General features: G+C 50.6%; 2 protein-coding genes across 3 annotated transcripts in view; one reads left to right on the forward strand and one right to left on the reverse strand.

Moving 5' to 3' along the window:
- KCTD19 (potassium channel tetramerization domain containing 19) overlaps positions 1–17501 on the forward strand; it is a 28766-nt gene extending 11265 nt beyond the window's left edge. The window contains exons 3-16 of the mRNA XM_031458251.2: positions 4986–5136; positions 5923–6114; positions 7338–7469; positions 9357–9567; positions 10270–10430; positions 11734–11837; positions 12323–12465; positions 12659–12742; positions 13014–13128; positions 13526–14147; positions 15353–15544; positions 15722–15876; positions 16220–16321; positions 17243–17501. Coding sequence (XP_031314111.1) covers positions 4986–5136; positions 5923–6114; positions 7338–7469; positions 9357–9567; positions 10270–10430; positions 11734–11837; positions 12323–12465; positions 12659–12742; positions 13014–13128; positions 13526–14147; positions 15353–15544; positions 15722–15876; positions 16220–16321; positions 17243–17356 — 2478 coding nt within the window. The 3' untranslated portion in view covers positions 17357–17501. The remainder of the gene's footprint in view (positions 1–4985; positions 5137–5922; positions 6115–7337; positions 7470–9356; positions 9568–10269; positions 10431–11733; positions 11838–12322; positions 12466–12658; positions 12743–13013; positions 13129–13525; positions 14148–15352; positions 15545–15721; positions 15877–16219; positions 16322–17242) is intronic.
- A 717-nt stretch (positions 17502–18218) lies between these two features.
- Positions 18219–26164, reverse strand: PLEKHG4 (pleckstrin homology and RhoGEF domain containing G4). Of its 2 annotated transcripts, XM_031458270.2 has the most exons (20): positions 25675–26164; positions 25412–25507; positions 25213–25336; positions 25031–25124; positions 24870–24944; positions 24675–24791; positions 24406–24504; positions 24164–24312; positions 23873–24011; positions 23667–23783; positions 22115–22297; positions 21357–21859; positions 21035–21281; positions 20233–20322; positions 19928–20149; positions 19666–19836; positions 19414–19591; positions 18898–19014; positions 18516–18752; positions 18219–18428 (listed from the first exon to the last, which is right to left on the reverse strand). In XM_031458270.2, exons 1-20 carry the CDS (start codon positions 26162–26164, stop codon positions 18283–18285), a joined length of 3594 nt encoding a protein of 1197 aa, XP_031314130.2. In that variant the 3' UTR covers positions 18219–18282. The 2 variants fall into 2 exon arrangements, with proteins under 2 accessions (XP_031314130.2, XP_064346047.1); XM_064489977.1 differs by lacking the exon at positions 25412–25507 and having other exon boundaries at positions 25804–26164.
- Positions 26165–27583: the final 1419 nt, after the last annotated feature.

The raw sequence follows: 27583 nt of genomic DNA on the forward strand, positions 1-27583 counted from the left end.
AAACAGCAGGTATTCATCTCAACGGTGTAGCCCATCTGTGGATATGCGTAAGTGGACAACTCAAGTGTAAATGCCTTGACATGGTATCAGCGCTTCTCACAAAATAGCCCATCTGCTTGTGCTGGCTCATATCCCAGCACACAGACACATCTACACACATGTACACATACACACACACCCCTTGAAGTTCAGCCATGTCCCTGAGCACCCTAAATGTTTTCTCTCCACATCTTTTCACTTGCTGTTCCCTCTTCCAAGAATGCTTACCCTTTAGATTTAGCCTAAATTAGGCCCACGGGAAGATTAGTCTGACATTTCCAGGAGAGTTTTTGTCTCTCTGCTCTCACATCAGCACTAAAGTATTCATATGTCCTTCTCCCTCACTAGCCTGTATTCTTTTCATGTTTGCATTCCTAGCATCTCTCACAGTACTGGGCCTGTAACAGGTATTTAATAAATATTTGCTGAGAGAACATCGAATGATGTACCCAAGATAATCTGTGAAAGCTAAATCTACTTCAGCAGGGTGAGGGTACTGGAGCTGGCAGTGGAGGGGCAGATTTGAGATGCTGAAATGTGTGTTTTACTTGACTTGTTTGGCTGATAGCAGCTGTTCTACCAGCCTTGCTTCCCTTGAGCTTCCAAGTGGTATTGGCCCTCCTTGTCTTTACAAAGCAGCTGGAGATTTGCAAGTTCCCCAAGCTCTCTTACCATCATGTTCCTTCCAACAGCCCATATCACACCATAAGGCATTTCTAAGCAATGCTACTTTGAAAAACCTTGATTAGGTCCCAAGGCTCTGCCAGTAGGGCATCTGTCAGCCACCTTTTGGCAACTATACACACATACACACACTCATCCCCATGCCATCAGTCTTATGTTGCTTCTCACTGACATTTTTTCACTACTATCTAGGCCAAAAGCACGTCAATTATCCTTGTACCAGCAATTAGACCCTGAATTAAGGTCTGATATTTCTATTTCCCAAAGGAAATCCTCCCTATAATAACTTTCTGGGTCATAACATATGAAGAGTAAAAGTCCTAGAAGTAATATTCAGGTAGAAAAAAGGGGAACTGAAGTCTATATAAGACCAGCCACACACTCTGTGGCAACTTCAGTCAACAAAGCCAAAGGACAGCTGGAAGCACAGGCTCTCTGAAGTTCTCTTCAGTCATTCATTCATTCCACAAAAATGTGTTGAGATCCCACAGACACTGTTGTAGGTGCTGCAAATACAGCAGAGAACAAAACAGCGTCTTTATGGTCTTGGAGGTTATATCTATTAGGGGAGACTGGTAGATGGTAAATAACTAAGTAGGTGTTATTGAGAACAATAAAGCAAGTTAAGGGGGTTAGGGGAACGCTTTCCATTGATTCTTACAGCACTCAAATGGCTTCCCATGAGTAGAAGGCTTTGTATTTCTAGAATTTAGAGCAAGGATTGGCTGAGAAAGTTTAGAAAACCTAGTTGAGGCTCCTGGGCCTAATGCATGCAGAATGTCTAGACTGGTAGGAATTGCAATCTTTGTAGATTTATTTGTTTGGTTATCCCAGCATCTCCCCTTCCTTGGGGGCACTGAGCACTCTTTCTCTTCCCAGACCTTGATTCACATTTGCTAAAAGAGTGATAATACTACAGCCTACTTTGTGGGTAGGGGTCATTAGGATGATTCAGTTTGAAAGTGCCTGGGCAATAAATGTTAGCTCTTAAGTGACAGAGTCAAGACTGAAACCCCAGTCTGTCTGAGTTCAAGGCCCTTGTACTCTTCATGTATACTCTGCTCCTCGTTCTTGATTGGGAAGAACCTTATGTGCAATGTTGAGGAGAATTTGGACTTGATCACATAGGTAATGGAGACCACTGAAGATTTTTTAAGATAGGAAGTGGTTTGGACTCATTCACAGTGTTTGAAAGATCACTGTGTGGAGAGGGCCTGGGGAAAAGGGGGACTAAGATTGGGGGAAGGTAAAGGAGAGAAGGGGTGGGCCAAAGGCAGGAGATGGATTCATAGAACTTGCTGGCTGACTGGGTGGAGATGATGTGACTATCAGTCAAATCATAGTCCTTGCTTTGAATCCTTCAATGGTTACTTTTAATCAGGGGATAAACTCCTCAGCCCGGCTTACAGAGCTCTTCACTCTCTGGCTCTTTACTGCTTTAAATTCATCTCCCTCACTCCCTCAACCTCCATACACCTTAAAGAAGGCCACATTCAAGGCATGGAGGCAGGTGACTGAGTATGCATACCTACTTCCTGTCCCCCCACACCTTGTCCTGTCCCTCCTGTGCACAGTCACCATTTCCTTTCTTTGTCCCACTTCTCAGCACAAATACTGCCAGACTATTATCCCTCAACTTACCTCAATAATCCTACCTACCCACTGATGCAGAATCTGTTTCAGCCTCTCAATCACCTTCCTGGAACCTCATTTTTATTCCTCTTTTCCGAAGGGCAACTCCTCCCTCAAACAGGAACCCACATCTCACCGATTTCCCTCCTCAAGATGGCTGCAGCTTGACAGAGATGCTAAAGCTATGTGCAATCTTGTGCAAAAAGGGACAAGAAAGCTTGGATCCCCTTCCAATGTTGCTGAAAGAAATCCCAGAGTTCTCGGAGGTCCTAAACTTCATAATGGATGCTGGCTTTTATCTCAGTATATGTAAACTGTTGGATCCAGGCATGGTATCTGACTATGGCCCTGGTGATATACAACTATTTCTCAAATTAATGAATGACAGACTCTTCTGCTGTTTCATCCATGCACTGTTCTCTTTCACTGCTCAGTACCTCCAGGAAAGCACTCCTCATGACCCCACCATTGTCCAGTCTTTCCACGAGTCCACTAGCCACCCAAAGTGGGGTCCCCTCCTTTTACAGACCTTATGCAATTATGTGGGTTCAGTTCATAGCCATGGCCATGAGAGGGCTCTTCCCAAAGCTTAGGATTCCCTTAAGCAGCTTCACAAGAGCTTCACCTGTGTAGTTAAGCAGGTTCTTTTATTAGTTTAATACTGAATCTGAGCTGTTCTGTCCATCACAAGGCTCTTAGAGGAAAAACAAAATGGTCATGTGGTGCCTTTAGGGACTACTTTTCCAGCTACCTCCAAAAATTTTTTACTATTTTCTTCTAAGGAAGGAACAGAAAAAATGGGCATTACATTATGGTAATCTGCCCCCTGTGTAGGACTTTTGAGGGAGACTGGGTCCCTGAGTGGGCATCACTCTGCCCTGGGCTTCAGCCCAGCATAGCTGGGGTGCTCCATTCCAGCCTCAGCCCACCCCTGGTCACCTGCTCCTTCAAGTAGAGAAGCTCTGGGCTTCAAAGACTGCTTGGGCAACTCACAAATCCTTTGACTACAACTGCCTCATTAGCTAAATGGGAATGGGAATGCAAAAACCACATCTATCTCACGGAGCTGTGTTAGGGTAAATGAGCAGATGTATGTGAAAGTGCTTTGAAAAGCGTGGTACCTATGGAATGGGAGAAAATTTTTGCAAATGATGAAACCGACAAAGGCTTGATCTCCAGAATATACAAGCAACACATATTACTTAATAAGAAAAAAACAAACAACCCAATCCAAAAATGGGCAGAAGACCTAAACAAGCAATTCTCCAAGGAAGACATACAAATGATCAATAGGCACATGAGAAGATGCTCAATATCACTAATTATCAGAGAAATGCAAATCAAAATTACAATGAGGTATATCACCTCATACCAGTCAGAATGGCCATCATTCAAAAGTCCACAAATGACAAATGCTGGAGAGGCTGTGGAGAAAAGGGAACCCTCTGACATTGCTGGTGGGAATGCAGGTTGGTGCAGCCACTGTGGAAAACAGTATGGAGATTCCTCAAAAGACTAGGAATAGACTTACCATATGACCCAGGAATCCCACTCCTCGGCATATATCCAGAAGGAACCCTACTTCAGGTTGACACCTGCATCCCAATGTTCATAGCAGCATCATTTACAATAGCCAAGACATGGAAACAGCCTAAATGTCCATCAACAGATGACTGGGTAAGAAGATGTGGTATATTTATACAATGGAATACTATTCAGCCATAAAAAACAACATAATGCCATTTGCAGCAACATGGATGTCCCTGGAGAATGTCATTCTAAGTGAAGTAAGTCAGAAAGAGAAAGAAAAATACCATATGAGATTGCTCATATGTGGAATCCAAAACAAAAAAACATTAAATACAAAACAGAAACAGACTCACAGACATAGAATACAAACTTGTGGTTGCCAAGGGGGAGGGGGGTGGGAAGGGATAGACTGGGAGTTCAAAATTTGTAGATATTGACAGGCATATGTAGAATAGATAAACAAGATTATACTGTATAGCACAGGGAAATATATACAAGATCTTGTGGTAGCTCACAGTGAAAAAAAATGTGACAATGAACATATGTATGTTTACGTATAACTGAAAAATTGTGCTCTACACTGGAATTTAACACAACATTGTAAAATGACTATAACTCAATAAAAAAAGAAAGAAAAAAAAGAAGAGTGTGATACCCTGTGCCACCCCCATTTCCCTACTTAAACCATATTCCAGGATTAGGATGAGCACAAACAATAAGAAGATCACAATAATTATAACAGGCCAAAAAGGGGTTCTGAACTCTTGAGAGGAAATGATAGCAGAAAAATCTCAAGTTTTTAGTGATTAAATAAATACAAATTACTCTTCAGATTGTGTAAGATAAGTTTTTATTAATCAACATAAAATTATAATCCAGAAAAAACTGTTTCAAAATCAGAAAAGAAACAGTCATTGAGATTTTGAGTATCAGTATGTCATCTTATAGACCTAAATTTTTACATTTTTGTGTTTGAGTGACTCAATTTATTTCAAAACACTTTGCCAAAATAACATACTATTTTTCCTGGTATTTTACCCTAGAATTAGTAGATAGTTACTTGGTGTAGAATTTTCAAAATAATCTTCTTTATCTAATAGACTCTAGATAATCTGAAGGAAGGGAAACATCATCTACGTGTGAGGCCTGCAGACATACCTGTTGCTGAGAGAGCATCTTTGAACTATTGGCGAACATGGAAGTGTATCAGCAAACCCTCAGAATTTCCTATAAAGAGCCCAGCTTTCACAGGTATAACCACAGGCTGACCATTTCTGAAGCCCACACCTGCTTCCCTTCTCCTCATTCTAACAGAAGTGGCTTCAATTCAGAGAATGCCCTGATTTCTGAACTAGTTCTGGATGATTTCTCTACCTTCCTGTCATCTCCTTTGATTTTGCACCTGCCATATTCCCTGTCCAGGGCTGCTTACTCACTGGAACTAAACATTCTCCTCTCCATTCATCCCTCTGCATACTGGTTTCACTTGGGCAAGGCTGGGCTGCGTGCTACCTCCTCCTAGAGCAGGGAACTCCACCATCCTCTCAAGTCACCTCTAACCACCACACAAGGAATGTCCCTAAATGATCACTGGCTTATGGGTGCCTTGCAGCAGATTGACCTATGTGGAACACCAGAACAGCCATTCATGATTATTGATGGGATTAGAGCTTTTGGGAGAGTCAAAAGGATCTATTTTATCTGTAGGTCACAGTGGTTGGTTTGATCAATTAGAAAGAAACAAACAGTAACCAGTATGAATTTAATAACTTTGAATATATAAGCCAAAATTTCACATGTCCTGCTGCCCTTCACTGTAGAAAAAAATAGATTTCCATTCCCTGCTCCCTACCACACTCCTGCTGAACCTTGGGTTACATCTGAAAAGAGTGAGAGAAAGGAGGCATCTGGCAAAGACCATCTCCAGGTGATCTCTCCAGCTTCCTCTGGGGCCCCTGGGTTAGTGAGAGCCCTGCCAGCCTCTGAGAGCCCTAGCCTCTGGGAGGGAGTGACACCCCTCTACATGTCCTCCTACAGGCCTACATGATAAGGCACCTCTGGGACTCATGGATACACCACTGTTAGACACGGAGGAGGAAGTACACTACTGCTTCCTGCCCCTAGACCTAGTGGCCAAGTATCCAAGCCTAGTGACCGAAGACAACCTGCTGTGGCTGGCTGAGACCGTGGCCCTGATCGAGTGCGAGTGCAGCGAATTCCGCTTCATTGGTGATTGCTCTATCCTGGGGTATTGGGTTGGGGGGCAGGTTGGTAGGGCCCATCCACCCCTTCTAAACCCACACCCCTTGGAGGCCCAGCTTGGTGCTTGGAGCCTCAGGAGCTTCCCTGGGCAGATGTGATGGAAGCATGACAGAGCCTTCCTGGAGGCAATTGGATTCCCAGCATTAGACTCCCACTAGCCTCAGGGCTATTTTATGCCTGTTCATTTTGGGATGGCCTGGGTGTAAAGGGGCACTGGAAACCACCTGTAGTAGTGTCAGGGGCCACAGGAGTTGGTATAGTTGGTATAAAGGGAAAGGCCCTGAGCTGGACTCCAAAGTCAGCTGATCTTATTGTTCTGCCTCTTACCTATCCAACTGAGCTCCAGACCTCAGTTCCTCACCATAAAATGAAGAAGTAAGGTTGTTTCAAAGGATGGTACCTACCCGCTCACTTCCACTAAACTCACAATAAAAGGGAAGGAGAGTAGATGGTGAAAGGTTCCCCAGAATAATTGCAGAATTGTCCACTTGAGCTAGTGGCCTAAGTAGGGATGAGATCTTAAACTCTGGACAGAAGACAGCCTCCTTCCTCCACTACCCAGGACAAGCTCTGGCAGGGTGTGAAATGAACTGATTCCAAGATGCTTCTGCTGCCTAGCTGAATAGGGCAGGAAACACCCAAATTGTACTAGGACCCAAATGCCTGGAACCCCAGCCTTTCATATTCATAGTCACTTGGAAAGTTGTCTATGATGTGCTTCTGAATCTCCAAGTTGATTCACACAGGACATTAGCATTGGCTCCACCTCTGCCTCCCACACTGCAATCCAGGCAGGGACAAACTGCAAGTGTCACCTGCCAGCCCAAGCTCGGCCAGGCCCTTCTTCTCTAAGCGGCAAGACAACTCCCTGTTTTGGAATGACCTGCTCTTGGGTCAAGATTCACAGGGTAAGTCTCAGGGCCAGTGTGCTCACCAGGAGGGCCTGGCGTGGGAGCCCCAGGCCAGGCCATGGGAAGCCATGGACTCAGACGCAGGAAAACAAAGTAATTTGGGGTCTTTGGCCTTGATAACCACAGACTGAAAGCTAATCTAATCAGGTATGTTTAGAAATTGTTTCAAAACAAGGAGAGTATAGGATAAGTTGCAGCACCAAAAACCTGCCAAAACCTGGACCTATAATTAGATCAGAAATAACCTCGTTAACTCACTTTGTTTCTTTGCTTTTCAAGTGAATTTTCTCCGCTTACAGAAGATTCTACTACCAGATAATTTCTCCAACATAGATGTGTTAGAAGCAGAAGTAGAAATTCTGGAAATCCCTGAGCTCAGTGAAGCTGTGAGGTTGTATCGGATGAACATGGGTATGTCAGCAGAGGAACCTTGCCCTCCCCTTGACATTGGGCAGTCTGGGCTTTAGCCAGAAAAGGCAAAAACATACATCTTCCCTCTCACAACCGCTTTGGGCTTTTGGTGGTGGTGAGAGAAATGGGTGTTTTGGCTGACTTAGAATCTAAGAAGAGGAATTTCAGCCTGAAACCTGGTGTAACCTCTGTCTGCTCAGCCCTCCCCACTGAGCTGTAGGTAGCTCAGCCCAGCCTGGGTGGGGAAACCAGAATGTCCAGGGGAGGGAGGATGGGCCTGAGGGCAGGCTTCCCAACATCAGGGGAGGTCTGTCCTCATTGTGGAAGTGGTAAGCAACTGGAAACTTGTAACACCCACCTGCCACTCCCACCCTTCCTCTTCCAGGCATAGGTGGGGGGCGTGGGAAATTCTGGGCAAATTCCCAATAATGCTTCAGTTATCCCACCCACCCCCAAATCTCCTTGTCCCCTCTACTTCAAACCCCTGCTGCTGTGCCCGTTTTAGCCTGCTCCTGACACTTTCTGATCCTGGTACAGTCCAGGCCTTCAAGTTCCTGGCCCAACCTCATTCCAGTTTGCTCCTCACATTGCCTTTCATCATCCCATTTCCCAAATCCTTCATGTCTATGGAAGCTACTGTGCACGTTGCGAGGAGCTAGCTACCTCAGTGTGGCCTCAGCTGGCATTCTGGGAATATACAGAACTGTCTCGCACAGTTTATGTGAGTGTGAAGTTTAGCCTTCAGGTCACCATTCATTCATCCCATGGGAATCAGTCCTTTCCCTGTCTTAGGCCCCGCTCTCCCAGCCTCCTCCCCAAGCAAATGGAGTCCTATCCTATTTGGGGGTGGTGGCATCCTGCAGCAGTTCTCAGGAGCCAGTCCCAGGCTCTAACAAACACACTTCAGAGGATGTAACTTCAAACCCCTCACCCAAGGGCTTCTGTTCCTCAGAGAACATGGGTCACTGAGAGATGAGTAGAGTGGTGCCTGCTGCACAAGGGCTAGGTGAAGATGGAAGGGAAGCACCCTGTGGACAGGCTCTAAAGCACTGCCTCAGCCTCCAAACATAAAGCATGCTTTTTGTCTTCTATAAAGCACCATAACTAAGGGAAACAGCTCTGGTAGCCTTGGAGATGGACAGTCACCCTCAAATCCCAGCTCCACTCCACCTAGCTTTGCTGTTTGGGGAAAGATACTTAACTATTAACTAGCCTCTCAGGACAGTTTCCTCATCTGTGACAAGAGGAGAGCACTACCTCTCTTGTAGGGTTGGAGATAACCCATGAAAATCATCTAGCAGCTTGCCCATTGGCCCACTGGCCCACTGGGACAGGATTCTGCAGACTATGCACTGTGCCCACTGCAGGAGAACAAAGTTCTACCCATGAGCCAGCAAATGCAAATACCCAACCTGAAAGTTCACTACACAGTGTGCCTCTGGGGAAAATTCTGCCCAGAAGTGACAGGGGCTGTGAATCTGGGAAGCCTGTAACACACATCAGGTTCTGTGCTATGAATGTCATTCTTCACTCCTGGTTAATTAGAGCAGAGTTTGGAACTAAGGGAGATTACTGCAGAGGCTAGGGCCAGATGGCTGTTTAGATGGCTGTTACACTGAAATTTCTGAAATTCAAATGTTACTGATACAGCAAATTAATCCATCCCCACCCCACCCCACCTTCCAACAAATAATTTTGACCTGACTGAATATAAGAAAAATTAAACTGATTTTGAGCAGATCCAGATTTGCCTATGCAAGGAAATAAGCTCCCTCTAAGCCTCTTTAGTACTAATTCAAAGCAGCAGTAGGAAGCAAGACCCAAAGCTTCCAATACAGTTATACCCACGAGGGGTCTAGGAGTCACCTCTCTCTCTCTCTGGCATAGGTGGCTGTTCTCGGACCTCCTGTCCTCCTCCAAGTCCTGGGAAGGGTGGCCGTGCAGCAGGCCTGGCGTCTGTGAAGCCATTGTACATGATGGCCCTGGGTCTGCTTGTCAAGTACCCAGACTCTGCACTGGGACAACTTCACATCGAGAGCACACTGGATGGAAGTAGACTGTACATCACAGGGAACGGGGTCCTCTTTCAGCATGTTAAGTAAGGCAGCCAGTTGCAGGGCATGGATTCTAATCCTGTTTTATAGAAAGGTAAATAGGTTCAGAGCAGAGGAACTCTCTTAGGCTCACAAAATACACTGGTACCAAAACTAAAGGTAGAAGTGGGTTTTCCTGAGTCCCTGTGGAGAGGGTCAGACAACCCCAAACACTGTCTTACCCCAGTACTGTTGTTTGGAGCCTTTGTGGCCCATACCATTCATCTCTCTCAGAGATGTCCAACCCTTGATGTTAGAGGGCAAAGACAAGTGCCTTTGGAGATGAGGGGGTTGATGTTCAGGCCCCCAGCCTCTTTCCTGGGCATGCAAGGTATTAGTAATCTCCCAAGACCTTGGCAGGCTGCCATACAGTGACTGAGATGTCTTGGACAGATATTTATGGGGGCAGAAATGGAGTGGCTGGGTCCTAGCATGGATTCTGGAACCTGAGACAGAGCCTGGAAGCTTGCAATTAGTCAATTTAGAGGGCTTTGCTGACACAGATCAAGCTTAGCTCCAAAATATGTGTCTAAGTTTACCCTCCTATGAGACATCATCAGATTTCCACTTAAGCCAAGGAAATGCTAGTGGCCAAAAGCCTGAGTCAGTTTCGGGGAGCAAGACATTCTAGACATGGAAAGTTGACAGGCTGAACTCCCTTGGAGTGCAGTGCTGAGGCTCTCTGTGACAGCCCTTTCCTCTGGCAGGAACTGGCTGGGGACTTGCCGGCTGCCACTGACAGAGACCATCTCTGAGGTGTACGAGCTCTGTGCCTTCCTGGACAAGAGGGACATCACCTATGAGCCAGTGAAAGTGGCTCTGAAGACTCATCTGGAGCCGAGGACTCTGGCACCCATGGATGTGCTCAGTAAATAAAGAAGCTTCTTGGTTTGAATTCAGCATCAGGGGAGGGTCTGGAGATCAGAGAGGAAAGCTGAAGCTGGCCAGAGCCAGGAATGTAGATTGAACAGGAAAGGAAAGCCAGACTAACATTTGTTCAGTTTCACCTAAAAGGAAACATTCATCTTAAGTGACCTCTCCCCACCCTAAGCCCACAAGTAGCCTCAAGCAGTACAGGCTGAGCAGTGCAGACTGACCCAGCGGGGAGCGGAGTGGGTCCCCAAGGGTATGCCTGCTCTGGCTCTGGGAGCCGATACTGTGCTCATTTGGTCCTCACAGCCATCCAAGGAAGAATGGTCCCTGGGTCCATTTAACAGAGGAAGCAGAGGCTCAGGGAGGTAATTTGCTCACATTACCAGATTGCTGTTGAACTGGAGTTTGAATCTGAGTTCAAACCCAACACTATTTACCAGCTGCCTGTAACTGTTTACTAACAAAAAGTGTTTTAGGTCAAGATTATGTTGTATTGCTAATAGTTCAACAACATTCAGTATTTATTGAGCACCTACCATGTACCAGGACAGTAGATGATACTAAGGGTACAGAAGTGAGCAAAACAGACCCAGTCCTTATCTTCATGGGGTTCACAATCTAATTATATACCTCTTACCTTTTGGTTATATAATTTAGTTATATACCCTTCACTCATTACAAAGTTCATTAGAAACTGGTTCAAATACCAGAACAAAGCCTATGTCTAGTCACCCCCAGGAAAAGGGTTATGAGTTAATCTTCCCAGAATAAAGCCTCATTCTCCAGACATGCCTCAAGGCTTGGTCTCTGCAGAAGTGACAGTAATTTGATGAGAGGCTGGCTCTATATTTGCCAAACCATAAGCATAAACATACAGAGGGACTCCTAGTTCCAGTCTAAGTAGCCACATGGAAAATTACACTCAGGACACATTCAGCCAGAAATCAGAGACAGTTAGCAATATAGATAGAAAGGAACATCAGCCAAGCTTTCTTGAAAGAGGTGGGTTAGAGGAAGAGCAGCAGTGCTCTTGGTGTTGGTGGTCCTCCCCCAACCCAGAATCACCAGCTGAACCTCCAAGCTGCTGTTCCAAACCCCCTCACCACCCAGGAAACCTATGATGAGCTGCAGGGAAGGCCTGAGCAGCAGAGGTTGGTGTCAGGGATTTCTGCTGCTTCTCAGAGTAGGCAACAGAATATGATGAAAATATTGAGTCTTAACATGTAATACTTTACTAAATTCCCTACCTAGTTTCCCTTCTGGCCATGTGACATGTTTCCTCTCACTGGTTTCCTTAGATGAGGAGTGGACAGCAGAAATCACTGTGTACTCCCCCCAACAGATCATCAAAGTTTATGTTGGAAGCCACTGGTATGCAACTACCCTGAAGACCCTGCTGAAGGTACTGCTGGCCTATTGCTGCCTTCCTCTCCCTTTGGCTTCTGCGGCTGAGCTGCTTTGGAACCTGTCACCTGACCCTCACACAGCCACCAGCACCTGCTTAGAGCAAAGACCTCCCCTACTCCATGCCCTAAGTGCTCTTACTGTTTGAGCAGCATGCTATGCTGGGAGGGCCTTCAGGAGTTTTGATAGGAAGGCCAGTCTGAGGGGCCTGGACCAGGCAGGAGGAAGGGTGGGGTTCCAAATGCCTCAAGAGAGTGGTCTAGGAGCCAGCAAAACTTAAAGCAGAGACAATGTTCTTCTCCCTGGATGCTCTGTTCCTCAGTATGGCTCCTTGTGGCTGACAAGACAGGGAGATGGAAATCCCAAAGCCTCTGCTCTAGGAAGGTTGGGAAAATGAAGCAAGAGAAGGCCGACATGCTCCTTAATAAGGATGGAGCCCTTTAACCAGCAGACTAACGAGTCTGGATGTCCAATCCTTTGCAGTATCCAGAACTGCTGTCCAACCCTCAGAGAGTGTACTGGATCACATATGGACAGACCCTGCTGATCCACGGGGATGGCCAAATGTTCCGACACGTTCTCAACTTCCTGAGACTTGGAAAATTGTTTTTGCCATCTGAATTTAAGTAAGTGAAGGAAGGAAATCATATGATGAAACCCCATCCCTCTGCAACAAGGAAACTTAAGTTTGTAAACTTCAGGGAGGAGGATATATTATTTCCACCATGTGAACTGCTGTTCAAGGCACCAGCTCTGGAGACTTACACCCTCACCCACATTCCCACCCCAGATGCCAGTCTGACTTCTTGTCATTTGCAGGGAATGGCCCCTCTTCTGCCAGGAGGTGGAGGAATACCACATTCCATCTCTCTCAGAAGCCCTTGTCCAATGTGAGGCATACAAGTAAGGAAACTGCTCCTGACACCATTTTCTAAAGTTTGGGCCTTTATATTCTTCTTGGGAATCCTGTCCTAAGTCCCACCTCCCAGTAGGACCTGTTCTCCTTAGGGTTAAAGGGGTGGAGCAGGCCCAGGATTGGCCAGTGACGAAAATAAAACCTTTAAAGCCCCTTTCTCCCCTGCTGTTTACAGTTAACTCCCAACCAAAGGGCAGACCTGGTCAGTGGACTAGTGGAAGCTTCTGCTCACTAACCAAACCCTCTTGGAGTCTGCAGGTCATGGATCCAGGAAAAAGAATCTGAAAATGAAGAAGCTTTTCCCATCAGAAGGCTACATGTGGTGACGGAAGGGCCAGGGTCACTGGTGGAGTTCAGTAGAGATGCCAAAGAAGTAAGTCCCAGCCTTCTTTGGTTTGGTGGTGTGTTGAAAGAGCACCAGCACAGGCCTCAGGGGCAGGCCCCAGTGCTGAGGCATGACAAAATGAAAGAGCAGGGCCTGCATGGCTCCTAGCACAGTGACTAGTTTCTGAACCTGGAGGGAGACACAAGGGACGTGCTGGCTGCATGTGGCCTCAGATGCTGATAAGTCCCTTTTGAGAGAGAGAGGCTCCTGGGCTGGTACCATCCCTACTCATACTGAGCAAAGCTCAAATGGCTGAACTCTGGGTGGGGGGGGGATTGTTCCAGGTAAGCAAGTGAAGTCTTGGAGACCCAGCTTATTAGATCTTGGGTGAGGCTTCAGTGTGGAAACACAACATGCCCAGAGCTCCTGTGCCCTCCCTCCCCAGAACACAGCCTGCACGCCTATGGAATTCCAAGACTGCAATGACAGGACTTCATGGAACAAGGCCAAGGGAACCTTGGCCAGGTCCAGCCATATGGAGGAGGCTGAGCAGTACTCCCAGACAATCCAGGTTTCCTTATGCCAAGGTGCCAAGAGGGCGGGCAATCCCAGCACATCCTCACACTGTCCTGGCCTATGTGCCAACCCTCAACACGGGGGCACCCACCCTGAGAGTCCTCCCAAGAAGAAGTGCACCACAGTCAACCTCACACAGAAATCTGAAACCAAAGACCCTCCTGTCACCCCCATGCAAAAACTCATCTCCCTGGTGAGAGAATGGGACATGGTCAATTGTAAACAGTGGGAATTTCAGCCACTGCCAGCCCCCCAGAGCAGCTCCTTGGAGGAGGTCACCCTGCAGCTCCCCTCAGGAAGTGAGGCTATTTCCCAGCCCAGCACCTCAGCTTCCTGGAAAGGCCATTCCACAGCCTCAGAGAAGGATGCAGGCCCACAGGCAGGGGCTGGAGCCAAAGACAAGGAGCCAGAACCAACCTTTAAGCCATACTTCCCCATGAAAAGGGCTATCACCCTGAAGGACTGGGGAAAGCAGAGGCCAAAGGAGAGAGGTGAGTCCTGTCCCATCTTTGACCTAAGTCGCATTTACAACAGAGGCAAACCGTGGCCAAGACCACAGAGTTAATTAGTGACTAAGAGGGACTAGAACCCTGCACTCACTGATGCCATGCAGAAGACATAGGAATGACTGGCACACTGGCATGGCTTGGCAGCTTGAGAGAGGTGCCTATAAAGTGATAGCAGCACAAAAGAGGCTGGGGGCTGAGGAGTCAGCAGGGGAAGGAATAAGAAGCCTTAGGTGCTGGTGGAAACACATCTGGAGGCCAGGCTTCACATGAAGTGATGGGAGATAAGGCTGAAGACAAGGAATCAGGACAGGTCTCGTGGGTCAAATTCAGGACCTAGATACTTTGTTCTGATCCTAAGGGGGAATGGACAGCCACTGAAGAATTCTAAACAAGGGAGCAAGCAGTCAGGTGTGCATTTAGAAAGCCTGCTCCAGGGGCAGAGGAAATACAGCAGAAGGAGGGTAAGTGTTAGAAGTGCTGAAGTCATTCTAGGTGAAACAGGCTAGGCAGTTGAAGGAAGCAGGACAGGATAAAGCCAATGAGGGGGCAGGTTTCTGGCAGGTGATTGTAACCAGGTGGACGGTTACTGAGGTGGGATGAAAAAGAGGAGGGAGGGTTTGTGTGTATGTGTATGTGTGTGTGTGTGTGTGTGTAGGTGCAGAGTGGCCCAGGGAAGTGAACTAACTGTTAATGACAGTTTCCTCTGCTCCCTCAGAGTCCTTCCTATAGTATTCTGTCACTTTCCCTTTTTGTGACTCAGGCCCTGCTTAGAGGGGCCTTCTTGGGCCCTGCCTGTGAACCCCAAGTAGGTCTATCAAGCATACTCTTCAAAGTGAACATGCATCAAGGATTCCCCCAAAAAGGTCCTCTTATAATTTGACAAAGATTTCCAAGCCCCTGCTGGGTTGTTATCAGCTCTATTTAATACCACTCCTAGCTCAACAGGAATAGGAATTTGGAAAGTTCTTGGATTGCTGAAGTGTAGGATTTGGCTTGCAATGATTTCAGGTCAGTGAGGAGAGAAGACCAGGACAGGCCCCTGCCAGGCCAGGGTGCCACTTCCAAGAAGGTGGAGACAGCAACCGCTAGAAGACTAGTGACTACTGTAGTGGTCTGTTGCCAGAGGTCTCCTCCCTGCTTGGGCTCTGAAGTGGCTTAAGAACCCTCTCCCTATGTTGTTTTCACAGAAAGCCCTGCCCCTGAGCAGTCTCTGCCTGAGGCCAGTGAGGTGGACAGCATAGGGGTCATCCTCAAAGTGACCCACCCCCCGGTGGTGGGTAGCGATGGCTCCTGCATGTTCTTTGAGGACAGCATCATCTACACCACACAGATGGACAACCTCAGGCACATGTTGCCTATAGCCAGCCCCCAGCCCCGAGGTGAGGTTCTGGAGCCACACCTGATCCTGTGTTTTCTTATAGAGATGCCTGAGCCCCCATCCAGGGTACCTCATGGATGTAGTCTGCCATGGAAGCCCTGCACCTCTCCCCTTACTCCAGGCTGGCTCCAAGGACCTAGTCATGGCAGATGTGGCCACCCTACTCTCTTCTCTACAGAGGTGATATTCTTGAGCTTCTCTCTGTCCTGGGAAGAGATGTTTTATGCACAGAAATGTCACCGATTCCTGACTGACATCATTCTGGATTCCATCAGGCAAAAGGACCCCAAAGTCATCACAGCCAAGATGGTCTCCCTAGCCAACCAGTTGTGGGTACGTGTGATAGGCTCCAGCCCGTTCTTTCTCTGCTGTCCCCTTGCCTCCACAACAAGAGGCAAGGCCAGAGGAAGCAAGCCAAGGTGGGGGGGAGGAAGAGTAAAGAGAACCAGGTCAGGGGCAGAAGGGTGGCAAGTAGGGCAATGACAGGAAGACAGGGCAGCAGCAACTGGACTGAGCCTTAGCCAAGAGGCAGTTTGAAATGACAGTATCTCCAGACCCCTAAGGCTCCTGCAGGCCCAGGGAAGCCCCTGCTCTGAATCCCACTCTGAGAGGCTGGGAGCAAATGTGTGTCAGACAGCTGCCCCCAGCCCTGCCTGATCATGGGCTCTTCCGGCAGACCCTGCACATCAGCCCCAAGCAGTTTGTGGTGGATTTGCTCTCCATCACTGGCTTCAAGGATGACCGGCACACCCAGGAACACCTGTACAGTTGGGTGGAGGTGAGGGCCACTTTCACCCCACTGGTAATGCCGACCTTCTGGATGCTTCAGATGGGCACTGTCTTGCTGCATGAGAGCCAGGCCAGTGCTGCCCAGAAGGCGAGACAAGGCAACAAGACCTCTAGTCCCTTGTCCCCGGGAAGGAGTAATAGTGGCTCAAATTACCAATCCAGAGTGGTCAAAAAGCAATATTCAGGCCACTGGTTTTTGTAGTATTCCTCCAATGATACCAATTTAACCTTCATCACTAACAACCCTGGCCCTGCTCAGGGAAGCATATCATATGAGCTCAAAGTTTTAGGGTGCTGAAATCAGAGAAACTATTGGGAATCAGACATTTTCAATGAGTAATACCAACTTTGCCTACTTAGCCATGATGTCATTACTTTCATACATTTCTTTTATAAGTAAGTTGTTTTAAAGCAGTCTTTACAAAGAAAATGTTCAATGAGGGTAAAGGAATGACCCAGTTTTTTGTTTCTGTTTTCTGATTCCTTAAAATAATTTTAGGATTCAGATTTTAAACACTATAGGTGAAAAAGATTTAGCTACTTTCTCATTAATCTAGTATTGCTGTAATCGAGTGATTATAACACCTTTTATAACAACATGATAATGCCAAAATCACGAGCCTCTGCCTAGTCTACTGATTAGAAAGGTGAAGTCAGCATCTACAACCAGGAAGTAGAAAACCAGTGGCAGAAAACATGCATTTTTGACCCTCTGGTCATTGTGCTCTATTCCCTGGTAGTCACTCCTAGCCACAGGCCTGTAAGATACCTTTAGGCAGAACTGAGCCCTAGAGCATTAGCTGGCCTTGTCCTGTCCCTCCCCCCACCCAGATGGGAGGACCCTGTCCACATAAACCTAGAGTAGGCAACCAGCCAGGAAATCAGGGATAAGACCAGTCTTTCCTTCCAGCTCACGCTGCCTTTCGCCAGGAAATATGGCCGCTGTGTGGACCTGCTCATCCAGAGGGGCCTGTCTAAGTCTGTTTCTTACTCTATCCTGAGCAAGTACTTACAAGAGGGCTAAGGTGCCCAGAGATGCTGTCCCCACATATGCCCCACCCCACTGACAAGGTTCATTTCAACTGGGGACGTCCCCAGAATGCATGTGCCCATTCGAGGGTGAGTGTCAGTCTATTTTTTATTATAAACAAATAAAGAATAAATCACAAGTCAAGGCCTTAGTCTTCCTCTCTGAGACACTAAAGACTTTACAATGAGTGAAATAATTTTAGTTAACTTAACTGAAAGCTATTCCAAAGGCAATGAGTCAATATAACCAAAGTGACCCAGGAAAGAAGGGGATGGGCCATGGGAGCCAGGGCAGGAAAGAGTACAATAGGGATAAGCTTGCTCCTAAGTTTGGGGAGCCTGGCTTTGACATCAGGTACTGGGAAGCAGTGGCTATCCACCTGTGCTCCTCCTGACTTGGGGTAGCCCAGTCACTACCAGAGCCACATGATGCCCCACCAGCCTAAAGCATGGAAACAAATATCTACCCTTTGTTCTGGGTGGGAGCAATGGCGGGGGGAAGCTGGAGATGGGGGCAGAAGAAGGAGTCACAGGGCCAGGAACCCAGGATCAGGGTGCTCATTCAGGTTCTGCAGCCAGCATTCCCTGGAGCTGTCCCTGCCAGTCTGTCCAATGGGCACAGACATCAGAAAGAGTAGTCAAAACGGCTGTGCATGTAGGCTGGAGGCAACCCAGGTGCCAGCCATGGCCTGGTCATAGCAGATCCCGTCCAAGAGAGGTGATGTTCCTTGGGTCTAGAGGCTGCTAGATCCACTGCCCACCTCAATTCCAGGTTCAGACCTGCAGGGCCAAGCTAAGCATGAACACCTATTTCCCCAGCTTGGGGTCCAGGTGGGGTGTCTGAAGAATGGCTGTGACCCATCACCCCCATCTCCACCTAAAGGCAAGGCATCCATAGGCCCAGGCAGCACTGAGGAAGGGCTAGTGGGTATAAGGCAAAATGGCACTCACATAAGACAAGTCCTCCAGGCCCCTGCCCAGGGCCTGTCCTGACATGCAGCTGCTGTCTGAGCCACTGGAGCCACTGGCTGACAGGCACTGGGATGAGACCTCGGAGTCCTCAGGAGCTAGGAAGGGAGACTGGGTGAGCTGTCAGCACACAAGGCCCAGACCCCAAGCCACACCCTCCTGCCTTTGGTCAAACCCAGGCCTACTCAAATACGGCTGGCTGCCCAGTTCAGCTTCAGCCTCCAGTACTGCTTCCTCTGGGAAGTTGGTGGCATACAGAGGCCAGCCTAAACCCAGAAGAGCTGGATCTCTGTACAAATGCAGGTTGAGGGACCCCAGTACAGAAGAAGAGGCAGGGTCTACAGGAAGGGAGCTCGAGGCCCCCAGGTAGGAGCTGTCATAGTCAAATGGAGCCACGGCAATGGAGGCCCGAGAACGAACTTCTGCATGAGAAAGAAGGTCAGGTTGGGACAGGCCGGAGTCCAGCTGGGCCAAGGTCCCGAGAGCAGCACAGGCTAAGGCTGACAAAGGTCCACGTTGCCTCCTGTGCAGCTCTCCTCATTCCACCCACCACAGCCTGCCTGCTACCTCGGCACTTCAGGATATAGTTGATGGTGCGGTCATTGATAGCTTCTTTGCTGGGGATGATGTCCCGGAAGGCCTTGTTCCCCACACCCATGGACACCATCTCAGCCATGCGCACCTCTGGGTGGAGAGTGGACATCTGGGCATCAGCAAGTTGGTCCTTTATCTACCCCTTCCCTTATAAGACTCTCCTGTACGGCCATACCCAGCAGACCGTTCTGTGCACTGAGCCTTTCTGGTGCCAGGCTCTCTCCTTGCAACAATCCTGTAGACAGGTGTCATAATTCCTCTTTTAAAGACGAGGCTTCTGACAGAGATCAATACTGTCTCCACAGTTTGAGACAGTGACAGCAGGACTGCCTGACTTTGGAGTTCTTTCCCCCGCACTGGATGTTGCTGACAGATCTTTCCTCCATTCCCGAGTGTTTCCAGGTCCCTAGACCCTCCCTGGCGCCCCTCTGGGACAATATAAGCTCTCCAAGGAGGGAAATGTAGGGTGAAACAGGGGCAGGGACCCACCCTTGTTGTGGACAGCCTGCCTCCAGAGCAGGCGGGAGATGTCAGCTGTCCAAGCTTGCTTGGTGGCCAAGCTGGCAGCTTGTAGCACAAAGATGTCCCTGGCCTTGCGGCGGCGGAACCAGATCTCAAAGCGCAGGTTGCTATCCCCACAGCACTCAGTGAGGCCAAGGTCTGTCATCTGTGTGTCCAGGAGAGGGGCTTGGTGAGGCACTGGGGGTGCAGTGGGCACAAGGTAGGGTCAGGTGGGCCTACCTTGAAGGAGCGCTTGTAGGCAAATGTGCCTATGCCTGTGGGTCCTCGTCGAGGCTTGCTGAAGAGCAGCAGCTCCTCAAAGAGAAAAATGCGACGCAGGCACTTGTGGCGCCCAGTGCGCACCGTGAACTCATCCTGTCGTACCAACTGCCCCTGTTCCTTGAGGTTGACCTGCCAAGTTGGGACCCAGTGGGTGCCCAGCCTCTTCTGCCCCCTCCCTTCACACCTACTTCCCCTGTCCACTGCAGCTGGGACAACTCACATCACAACCCTGGATGGCATCCATGGCTAGCAAGTCATTGCCATGTCGCAGCTGGAAACGCACAAGGCTCTGGGCAGCCTGCAGGGCACTTAGCTCCTGCATGGATTCCCCACAGGCCCGTGCCAGCTCCTGTAGCAGCAATGCATACTTGCTCATGCGCTGGATGGGCTTCAGCAGGTAGGAGGCCAAGTCCAGGTGGTCCCCCAGCGCTTGCTGCTTGTTCTGCCAGGTTCACAGGAGACTGTCAGGGGGCTTCACGTTACTTGCTCCATCCTCTCTCCCACTACAGTCTGAGGCTCACCTACCTTGAAGAAGGCATAGCCACAGCTGGTCATCAGGGCATCAGAGCGTGGTTTATTCTTGCTGTAGAGTGCGTACAGACCAAACTGCACCCTCTGCAAAAATTTACAGCTCAGCCTGGTGCAAAGGAGCCAGCATCCAATGTCTGGCCCCCTTGGGCCAGAGCACTCAGTTTGGAAGGGCCAGTGCCAACAGACAGGTCCCAGGGAGGCCTCCCCGCTGCAGATCTAATCTGCCCTGCTTTCAGTAAGGGGTGATGTGGCAAAACAGGCACTGTACAGGGAAGGGCTTGCCCATGGGCCCTCTGGAGAAAAACTGCATACAGCTCTGTTCCTCCCGCAGTTTTGAGAACAATGCCTTGGTCTCACCTAGCCTTGGACGACTACTACTTTCCTTGTTCACGATACTAAGCCACACTAATCTATCTCTTCCTTGACCACTGGGCCTCTTTCTTGCCTAGGGCTCTGCATTTGATCTCCCCTCTGAACGGAATGCTGACTCCGGCCCCTCGCTCTGGCCTCAGCTCAAACATTAGCTCCTCAAAGAGGCCTCTCTCACTGCTCTCTGCAAAGGGGATACCCCTGCTCTGCCACTAACTCACAATCATCTACCTATCCTGGTTTTTTCCCTCCTAACCCCAATTATAATCTGGAATTATTTTTCTCACTTTTATGTCTCTTCTACTAAACTAAAAGTACCCTGAAGGACAGGAACCTGTTGGTCCCACTCATAGCTGTATTCATCATAGGGCCTGGCATCAAAAATGTGCCTAACAGCTCTTTGTTGAGTGTGGCCTGTGGGGCTTACATGGCGCAAGAAGGCATAGGCCACCCGGGGTGGGTGCTGGGTACAGGCCTCCAGCTCACGCAAGAAGAAATGGCAGTGGAAGTCCCGCAGCTTCTCCAGGTTGCCAAAGAGGTGGGCGCGCTGACCACGAAGGCCCTGGGGCACATCAGGGCGATCCAGCTCAGGGAAGTAGTTCTCCATGGTGTAGTTAAGAGCACGGACGTACTCCCGCTCTGTAGTCACCATCTCCGCCAGCACTAGCTGGAGCCTACCAGGTAGGTGGAGTCAGGACCCAAGACATTTGTCTCGTCACTACCCTCCCCACCCTGCCCACTGCCTGTACCTGTTAAGGCTCCTATGGTCAGAGCTGCCTTTTGGAGGCACGGTGGGGCATGACCCTCGCTGGGCACCACCTCCAGTCTCTGGTCTGTGGCAGGCAGCCACAATGGCCTCACAGTGGCAGTGGTGGGCAGATTCTCTGAGAGACAGTCCCAGATTCCGATCAAGGCTGTATGCCTTCCTCAGGGGAGAGGGGGCAGATACAGCCGAAACCCGGCTGACACGAAGGTTAGCTGTGCTACTCATCGGTGGTAGCTTCAGAGCAGCCTCTAGCTTCTGGTCCAGGGCCAGCCAGGTGTCCTGGCATCGTGCCCAGGCCCAGCGGCACTCTTGGCGGATGCCCTCAGATCCCAGCCCTGTGGCTAGAGCCCACATCTTTCGGAAGTGGGCAAGAGGCAAGTCAGGGTACTCGGTCCAATGCAGCTGCAGCCGTTGCAGCACAACCCTTGGGCGCTCCTGTTCCAGCTCTGCCAACACCCGCTGCCCCTCCTCAGCCCATGTCGAGGTCTGCAACACCAAGGTCAGACAGGCGCTAAAGAAGGATTCCACTAAGACTGCCAAGCCCTCTGCTCTACCCACCCTCCACCCCCACAGAATGCTGGCCCCAGGCTGCATCCCCAGTGGCAGGATTTTGGGGTCAGACTAAAGACAAGGACAGAAAATAGGCAAGATATCCAGCAAAGCTCAGACTGTGTTAGAGCAGAACAGGCACCCCTCTGGCCTCACTGACCACCTGGAGCTAGGGATGGGGCCCTCACCCACCTGTTTGAAGTACTGCAAAAGACTCTCAGCATCTGCTAGCTGCTGCCGCCGGTGGGCCAAAGCCCTAGAGAAGTCAGTCAGTTGGGCTTGCAGGGTGAGAAAGCGGGCCCCAGAGGGACCCAGTTCAGCCACATCCCAGCCAACTAGTGGCTGCAGAAATTTCTCCCCTCGCCTGACCTGCTCCTAGAGACAGAAACTGGGCTCAGCAGGTCCAGGTCTTGTAGTCTAGTTCCTGGAACCCAGGTCTTTTCCACGGATGTCTACATGTCATCATCAAGTCTCTCCTCTGATTAAAGACCTTCCTTCCACCTCCCACCCATTACTGTCTCTCTCTGTGCCCCTCTCTGCAGTCAAATTTTCTGGAGAAATTGTTATTCTCATCACTGCTTTTTAACCTCAACTCCACTTCCATCCCCATCCCTAGCATTGCTCAGACCTCCTCTGACTCTACCACTCAGCAGTACCCAACCCTCTCTCCCCCAGCTACGGTGATCCCTCCCCACTCTCCTGTTTCTCCTTGGCTTTCTCTGGCGCTTCCTCTTCCTGCTCCCCAATCCTTACCGGGGCTGTTAAATGCTGGTGCCCCTGAAGACAGTCCACTCTCTCTTGCGTGACCACACTTAAAATACCATCCACACGCCCACAACCACCAAGTGACCCTCTACATTCAGATCTCTTCTCTGAGCTCCCTCTCATTCTCTCATGGTCATTCCCAAAGCACACCCAAGACTGGATTGATAAATACCCCGCCCCCAGAAGAACCCTCTCTCAGGGAACAGTACCTATCCATCTTTGCAACCTCCTTCTCTCTTATCCTCTCATATGTATCCACCAAAGAATCTCATCAATTTCTCAAATCCACCTCCTCTGCCACCATCCTGGCCAGAGCAAGCCTTACTCCCACCTGGACCACTTCAGTTGCCTCTTCAATGGACTCTTCATGTCCATCCTCCAAGTCACTGTACTCAGAAACTAAGGTAATCTTCCTAGAACATAGTTCTGATTATATGACTTTCCTGATTAAATTGTACACTAGTATAAGGCCCAGCAATCTGGCCACTGACCGCTTTTCCAGCCCCATTTTATCTCATTTCACCCCACTCTCCCTCCCTCTACTACCCTGAATTTCATCCTATCCTTCTTATTGTTCCTCAAGCAAGTCATACTCTCTCCTCTCACATGATTTTTTCACATACTTTTTGCTCCTCAGTCTTACGGTTTCTTACCCCTAACCCTCCTCTGCCTGGTTAACCCTAACCTATTCTTCAGTTCTCAGCTCAAAATTCACTATCTCAAGAAAGTTTGCCCAACACCCCTCCTGGGTCAGGACTTTATTACACACTTGAGTAGAATCACCTGTGTTGCTCCTCTCCAGAGCTTTTACCTGGAAAAACACACATACATGATTTTGAATCTTTGACTACAACTGACCTTTCTGCTGGACGGTAAATTCCAAGATAGCGAAGGATAGATTTGCCTTCACCCACTCTGCATTCCTAGTCCCTGGAAAAGTGCCCTAATACCTACACAATGAACAAGTGACCAAACTCACCTGGGCAACCTGGTCCAGCTCCTGAAAAGGGCCTTGGGCCTGGAGCAGCATGTCCAGTGAGGGCTCCCTTGGCTCCTCAAGTGCTGGCCAGCCCACCTGCTGTAGCCACACTTCAATCTGGAGGAGCACAAGCAGGGAACGGAGAGCTGCTGTAGGGATGATGCTTGAGATTAGAGATGAGGCCCATCTGGGCAGATAGTTCCCACCTGGTGCAGCCTGCCCTCTTCGGCCTCCAACATCTGGACCAACTCCAGTGCTTGTACTCGCCGGTTACTCTGCAGGGTCAGTTGGTGCAACAATCCATCCACGCGACCATACAGCTCCTCAACCTCGTCCACAGCTGGCCTGGTACATGGAATATGTCCTAGAACCCCTGCCAGGTGCTTTTTCTCCACTCCACCCTGTGCTGGGACCACAATCCTGCTGGTTCTGAGCCAGCCAGCTCAGTCCTTTGCATGGGATATGATGGGCTGGGCAAGATCTGGGCATGCACCTACCTGTAGTCTGGGCTCAGGGTCACCTCTGGGACCTCTTGCTTCAGCCATGCCAAGTCCAAGGCCCCCTGGCATTGTAGCCATGCCAGCTGTGGCGAGTCTAGCACATGCTGCATCAGGACCCGTGCCTGCTGTAGCAGCCGGGTGACTTCCTGTGATTAAGGGCAACAGGCAGTGGTGGTGCACATGGGAGAAGTGGAGGGAGACAGGGAACATTCTGGGAAGTGTTGAGAGGGAATACTCACCCCAGACTCCATGGGCTGGGGTACAGCCTTCATGCTCTCAATGGCCCCCTGGAGCAAGGCACAAACTTCCTGGCAGCTCTGCATTAGGGCTTCCAGACGCTGTGAGCAGAGGCAGGCGTGACCAGGGCAGTACACAGTGCTGGTCCCAAGCATTTTAGATCCCAGACCACTGCAGCCAGCTTTGCACTGCTCAAGCCATCCCAGGAGAGGCTCCTCTGCCGCCCAGACTGCCTACCTATCCACCCTATGCTCTACCCAGTGGCACTGACCATCCGGAAGTCCAGCCAGGTCTGGTGACAGTAAGGCAGGCCTCCTCCCAGTGAAGTGGGCAATCCTGAGGTGGAAATGTGGGTCAACAGGCTCTGATGAGACGACAGCTGCTTTAACTGCAGAAAAAAGAGTGTAGTGACACAGGCCTGGTGGGGAAGCGCCCCACCTCCACCCTGGCCAAAATGTCTCAGTACCTGCAGCCCTGAAGGCGCCTCCTCAGGCATCTTTCCTACCAGTAGTACCTGGTGCACTGACCCTGGGGCTGCTTCCTGCAAGGAATCTGAGCTTAGCCCTGCCCCCAACCCTATACAAAAGGAATGATTGGGGGAAGGGGGAGCTACAATCCTGTACTCACTTGCAGTTGGCTGAGCCCCCAGAAGAGGGAAGAGCTCGGGGAACAAATTCGAGCGTCTACTAGCACAGTCAGTCCCAGTGCCTGTACTTTGGGCCTAAAGGGGAAGACTCCGTTCAGCATCTATTTTCCCAGCCCTGCCATTTCCTAGCTCAGGCTCTGTCCCCCAACCTCCTCCCTGCAACCTGGGGATGTTTTGCAGGTAGAGCAGGAGGCGGATGAGTTCATGGCTGCTACCCTTGGGGTGAAGCCAGGCCGAGTTATGGGCACACAGAAGCAGCACTGCCCGGCCTTCTATATCCCGAGTCCCTGTGGGGAGAAAACAGTGAACACCTACACAATCAAGTCACCCCACCTCCACCACCCCTAGTCACTCCCCTCTACCTGGCATGGCAGCCATGCCACTGGCAAGCAGCTCCCAGGCAAGGTCTTGGGCCAGGAGGTAGTCAGTGGGCTTAGGGAGCCTGGATCCTCTGGGGTCTTGGGAAGGAAAATGGCTTGGGTCTACATTGGGCCACATACCCAGAGACCCCTACCTGGACCTAGGCTTTAGCCTGAATATGGTCAAGAGTCCTCCCCAAGTCTTGGTACCCATCTCCAGGCACTCTCTCTCCCTTTCAAGACTTCCCTGGCCCAGCCTTTCTTACCTGCCTCCAGTAGCTCTGACGACGTCTCAGATAAAAAGTCTCCAAGGTCCACAGGGTCGCTGTCCAACCCCGCAGGATCCAAACAAAATGAGTCCCCTGCCAAGCCTCCCCCTTGTCTGTCATTTTCACCCTGTGCCAGATGGAGGTTTGAGGACACTGGGTAAAGGAGGATCTCCACTCCAGAGGGGGCTGGTTCCTCCCTCTGGACTGAGGAGCCTCCTAATGTGCCTCTCTGGCCATCCCCTGACCCATCTGCAGCCATCTGTTCTTGGAGTGATTGAAGTTCACCAGGCAAAGGGTTGCCCTGTAGCCCTTCACCCTGGGCTGCCCCTGCTGGTGGTCTTGGAGGACTGGGGTCTTTAACCTGCATCTGGGGAGTAGGTTCCCCCTCACCCCAGGCATCTCTGAAACTGCACACAGCAAACCTCCAGTCAGTAGCATGGCCCTGGGAGTCTGGGGACTCATCCCCATCTTCCAGGGGCCCTTCCATCACCCTCCCCTTAAGGGTGGGCCTGCTCTGGTCAAGTGGGAGAGGGGCTAAGCCCACAGTGTGAACTGAGGCCTCAGTTCACCCAGGAAACGGATTGAAGATGGTCGGGTAGGGCTCGGCGGAAAACACAGGCAGAAGGCACTAGGCAGCAGGAGGTGCCAGTCTTGGTACCCATACAGGCAGAGGAAATGCAGTTCAGGCCTAAGGAGAGGGAAGAACGGCAGGGGTCCGCATTCCGCTCAGGGCCCACAGGTCTGCACTCACACGGGCCTTCGCCGGGTCCGCCCCACACTCGGACGCTCATCAGCCGCCATGCTGGGCGGGCCTGCGCGGGTGGGACGCTCACGGCGTGGGCGGGGCGCCTCCTCGTGCTCTTCCTCAAGCAGGCCCAGCCTGGCCCTGGCCTCGCGCAGGGGTTTCACGCACCCGCTCTCTTTCCCGCCCGCCCGCCAGCCCGCCAGCTATGCTCATGCACCCAGGACGCGCCGAGGGCAATCGCTAACCTGGCAGTCCGCGCAACCAGAGTCCTCGAATGTACCACAGCGCCGCCTCGACGGCGGGTACGGCACGCCGCTTGGCGTCGACGGGCACCGCCTCCTGGCCGCAGGGGCGGGAACGAGAGTTGCAGAGGACGCCGCGCTGCCCCCTGGGGGCCGGAGGGCGGAGCCACAGCCCACCCTGCCAGGCGGGACGGCAGCCGCCAGGGCCAGGGGGGAAAGCGCAGAAGCGCGGGCCCTCGGAGCACCCCTGCCCGCCGCCCCCTCATCCCCCCTTGGGCCTGGACGGCTTGGCTTCACCCCTGCCCTCAGGCCCAGCTGACTGACTCGGCTTCTCGGTCCACCGGCAGGGGAAGCGACCACCTTGCCACCTCGCCCGCTCTCCAGGCGTGCCAAGCACGCCGGAAGCGCTTCTCGGTTGGGGAAGGCGGCGTAAGCGCGCAAGGGTGAGTGAGCGTGGGGGTCCGCCTTGGGGTGGAGGAAGGGCTTGAGGGGGAGCATGGAGGGGCTTCTGTTCTTGAATACTCACAGGGTAGGGTATCCCTGTCCTAGCCTCCCTCAGCAAAACAAAGAGCACTCATTCCTCTCAGTCGGGAGAAGAAAAGTGTTGGCCCAGGGTCCCAGGGCCTCCTAGAAAGACTCCCTAAGCCCAGACCAGCTACTTGGGACTACTAGGGGCCAGAAGGGGTATCTTCATGGAGGGTAGGAGAGCGGGGCCCTTCCACTACAGCTCCCATCTTCCTTTCGGTCCTCAGTCCCAGAAACCAAGAAATAGGTTGTATGATCCCATGATGGGATGTGGGGATTGCTGTTTGGGATAGAGGAAAGGAGGGGGGCAGGGAGGCCCCTGGGGTGGGAGGTGACCCGACCTAGCAGAATCTACCAATCCACCAAACCCAGACCCTCCACTGCCTTGCATTCC

The sequence above is a fragment of the Camelus dromedarius genome, chromosome 9 (genome assembly GCF_036321535.1).
Source record: "Camelus dromedarius isolate mCamDro1 chromosome 9, mCamDro1.pat, whole genome shotgun sequence".
Taxonomy (NCBI): Eukaryota; Metazoa; Chordata; class Mammalia; order Artiodactyla; family Camelidae; genus Camelus; species Camelus dromedarius.

Coding starts and splice junctions, on each gene's coding strand:
- PLEKHG4 (XM_031458270.2), bottom strand. CDS start 26,164: ATGGAAGGGCCCCTGGAAGATGGGGATGAGTCCCCAGACTCCCAGGGC. Junction 25,508..25,674: donor GTCAGAGCTACTGGAGGCAG/GTAAGAAAGGCT, acceptor TTCCTTCCCAAG/ACCCCAGAGGATCCAGGCTC. Junction 21,282..21,356: donor GACCATAGGAGCCTTAACAG/GTACAGGCAGTG, acceptor CCTACCTGGTAG/GCTCCAGCTAGTGCTGGCGG.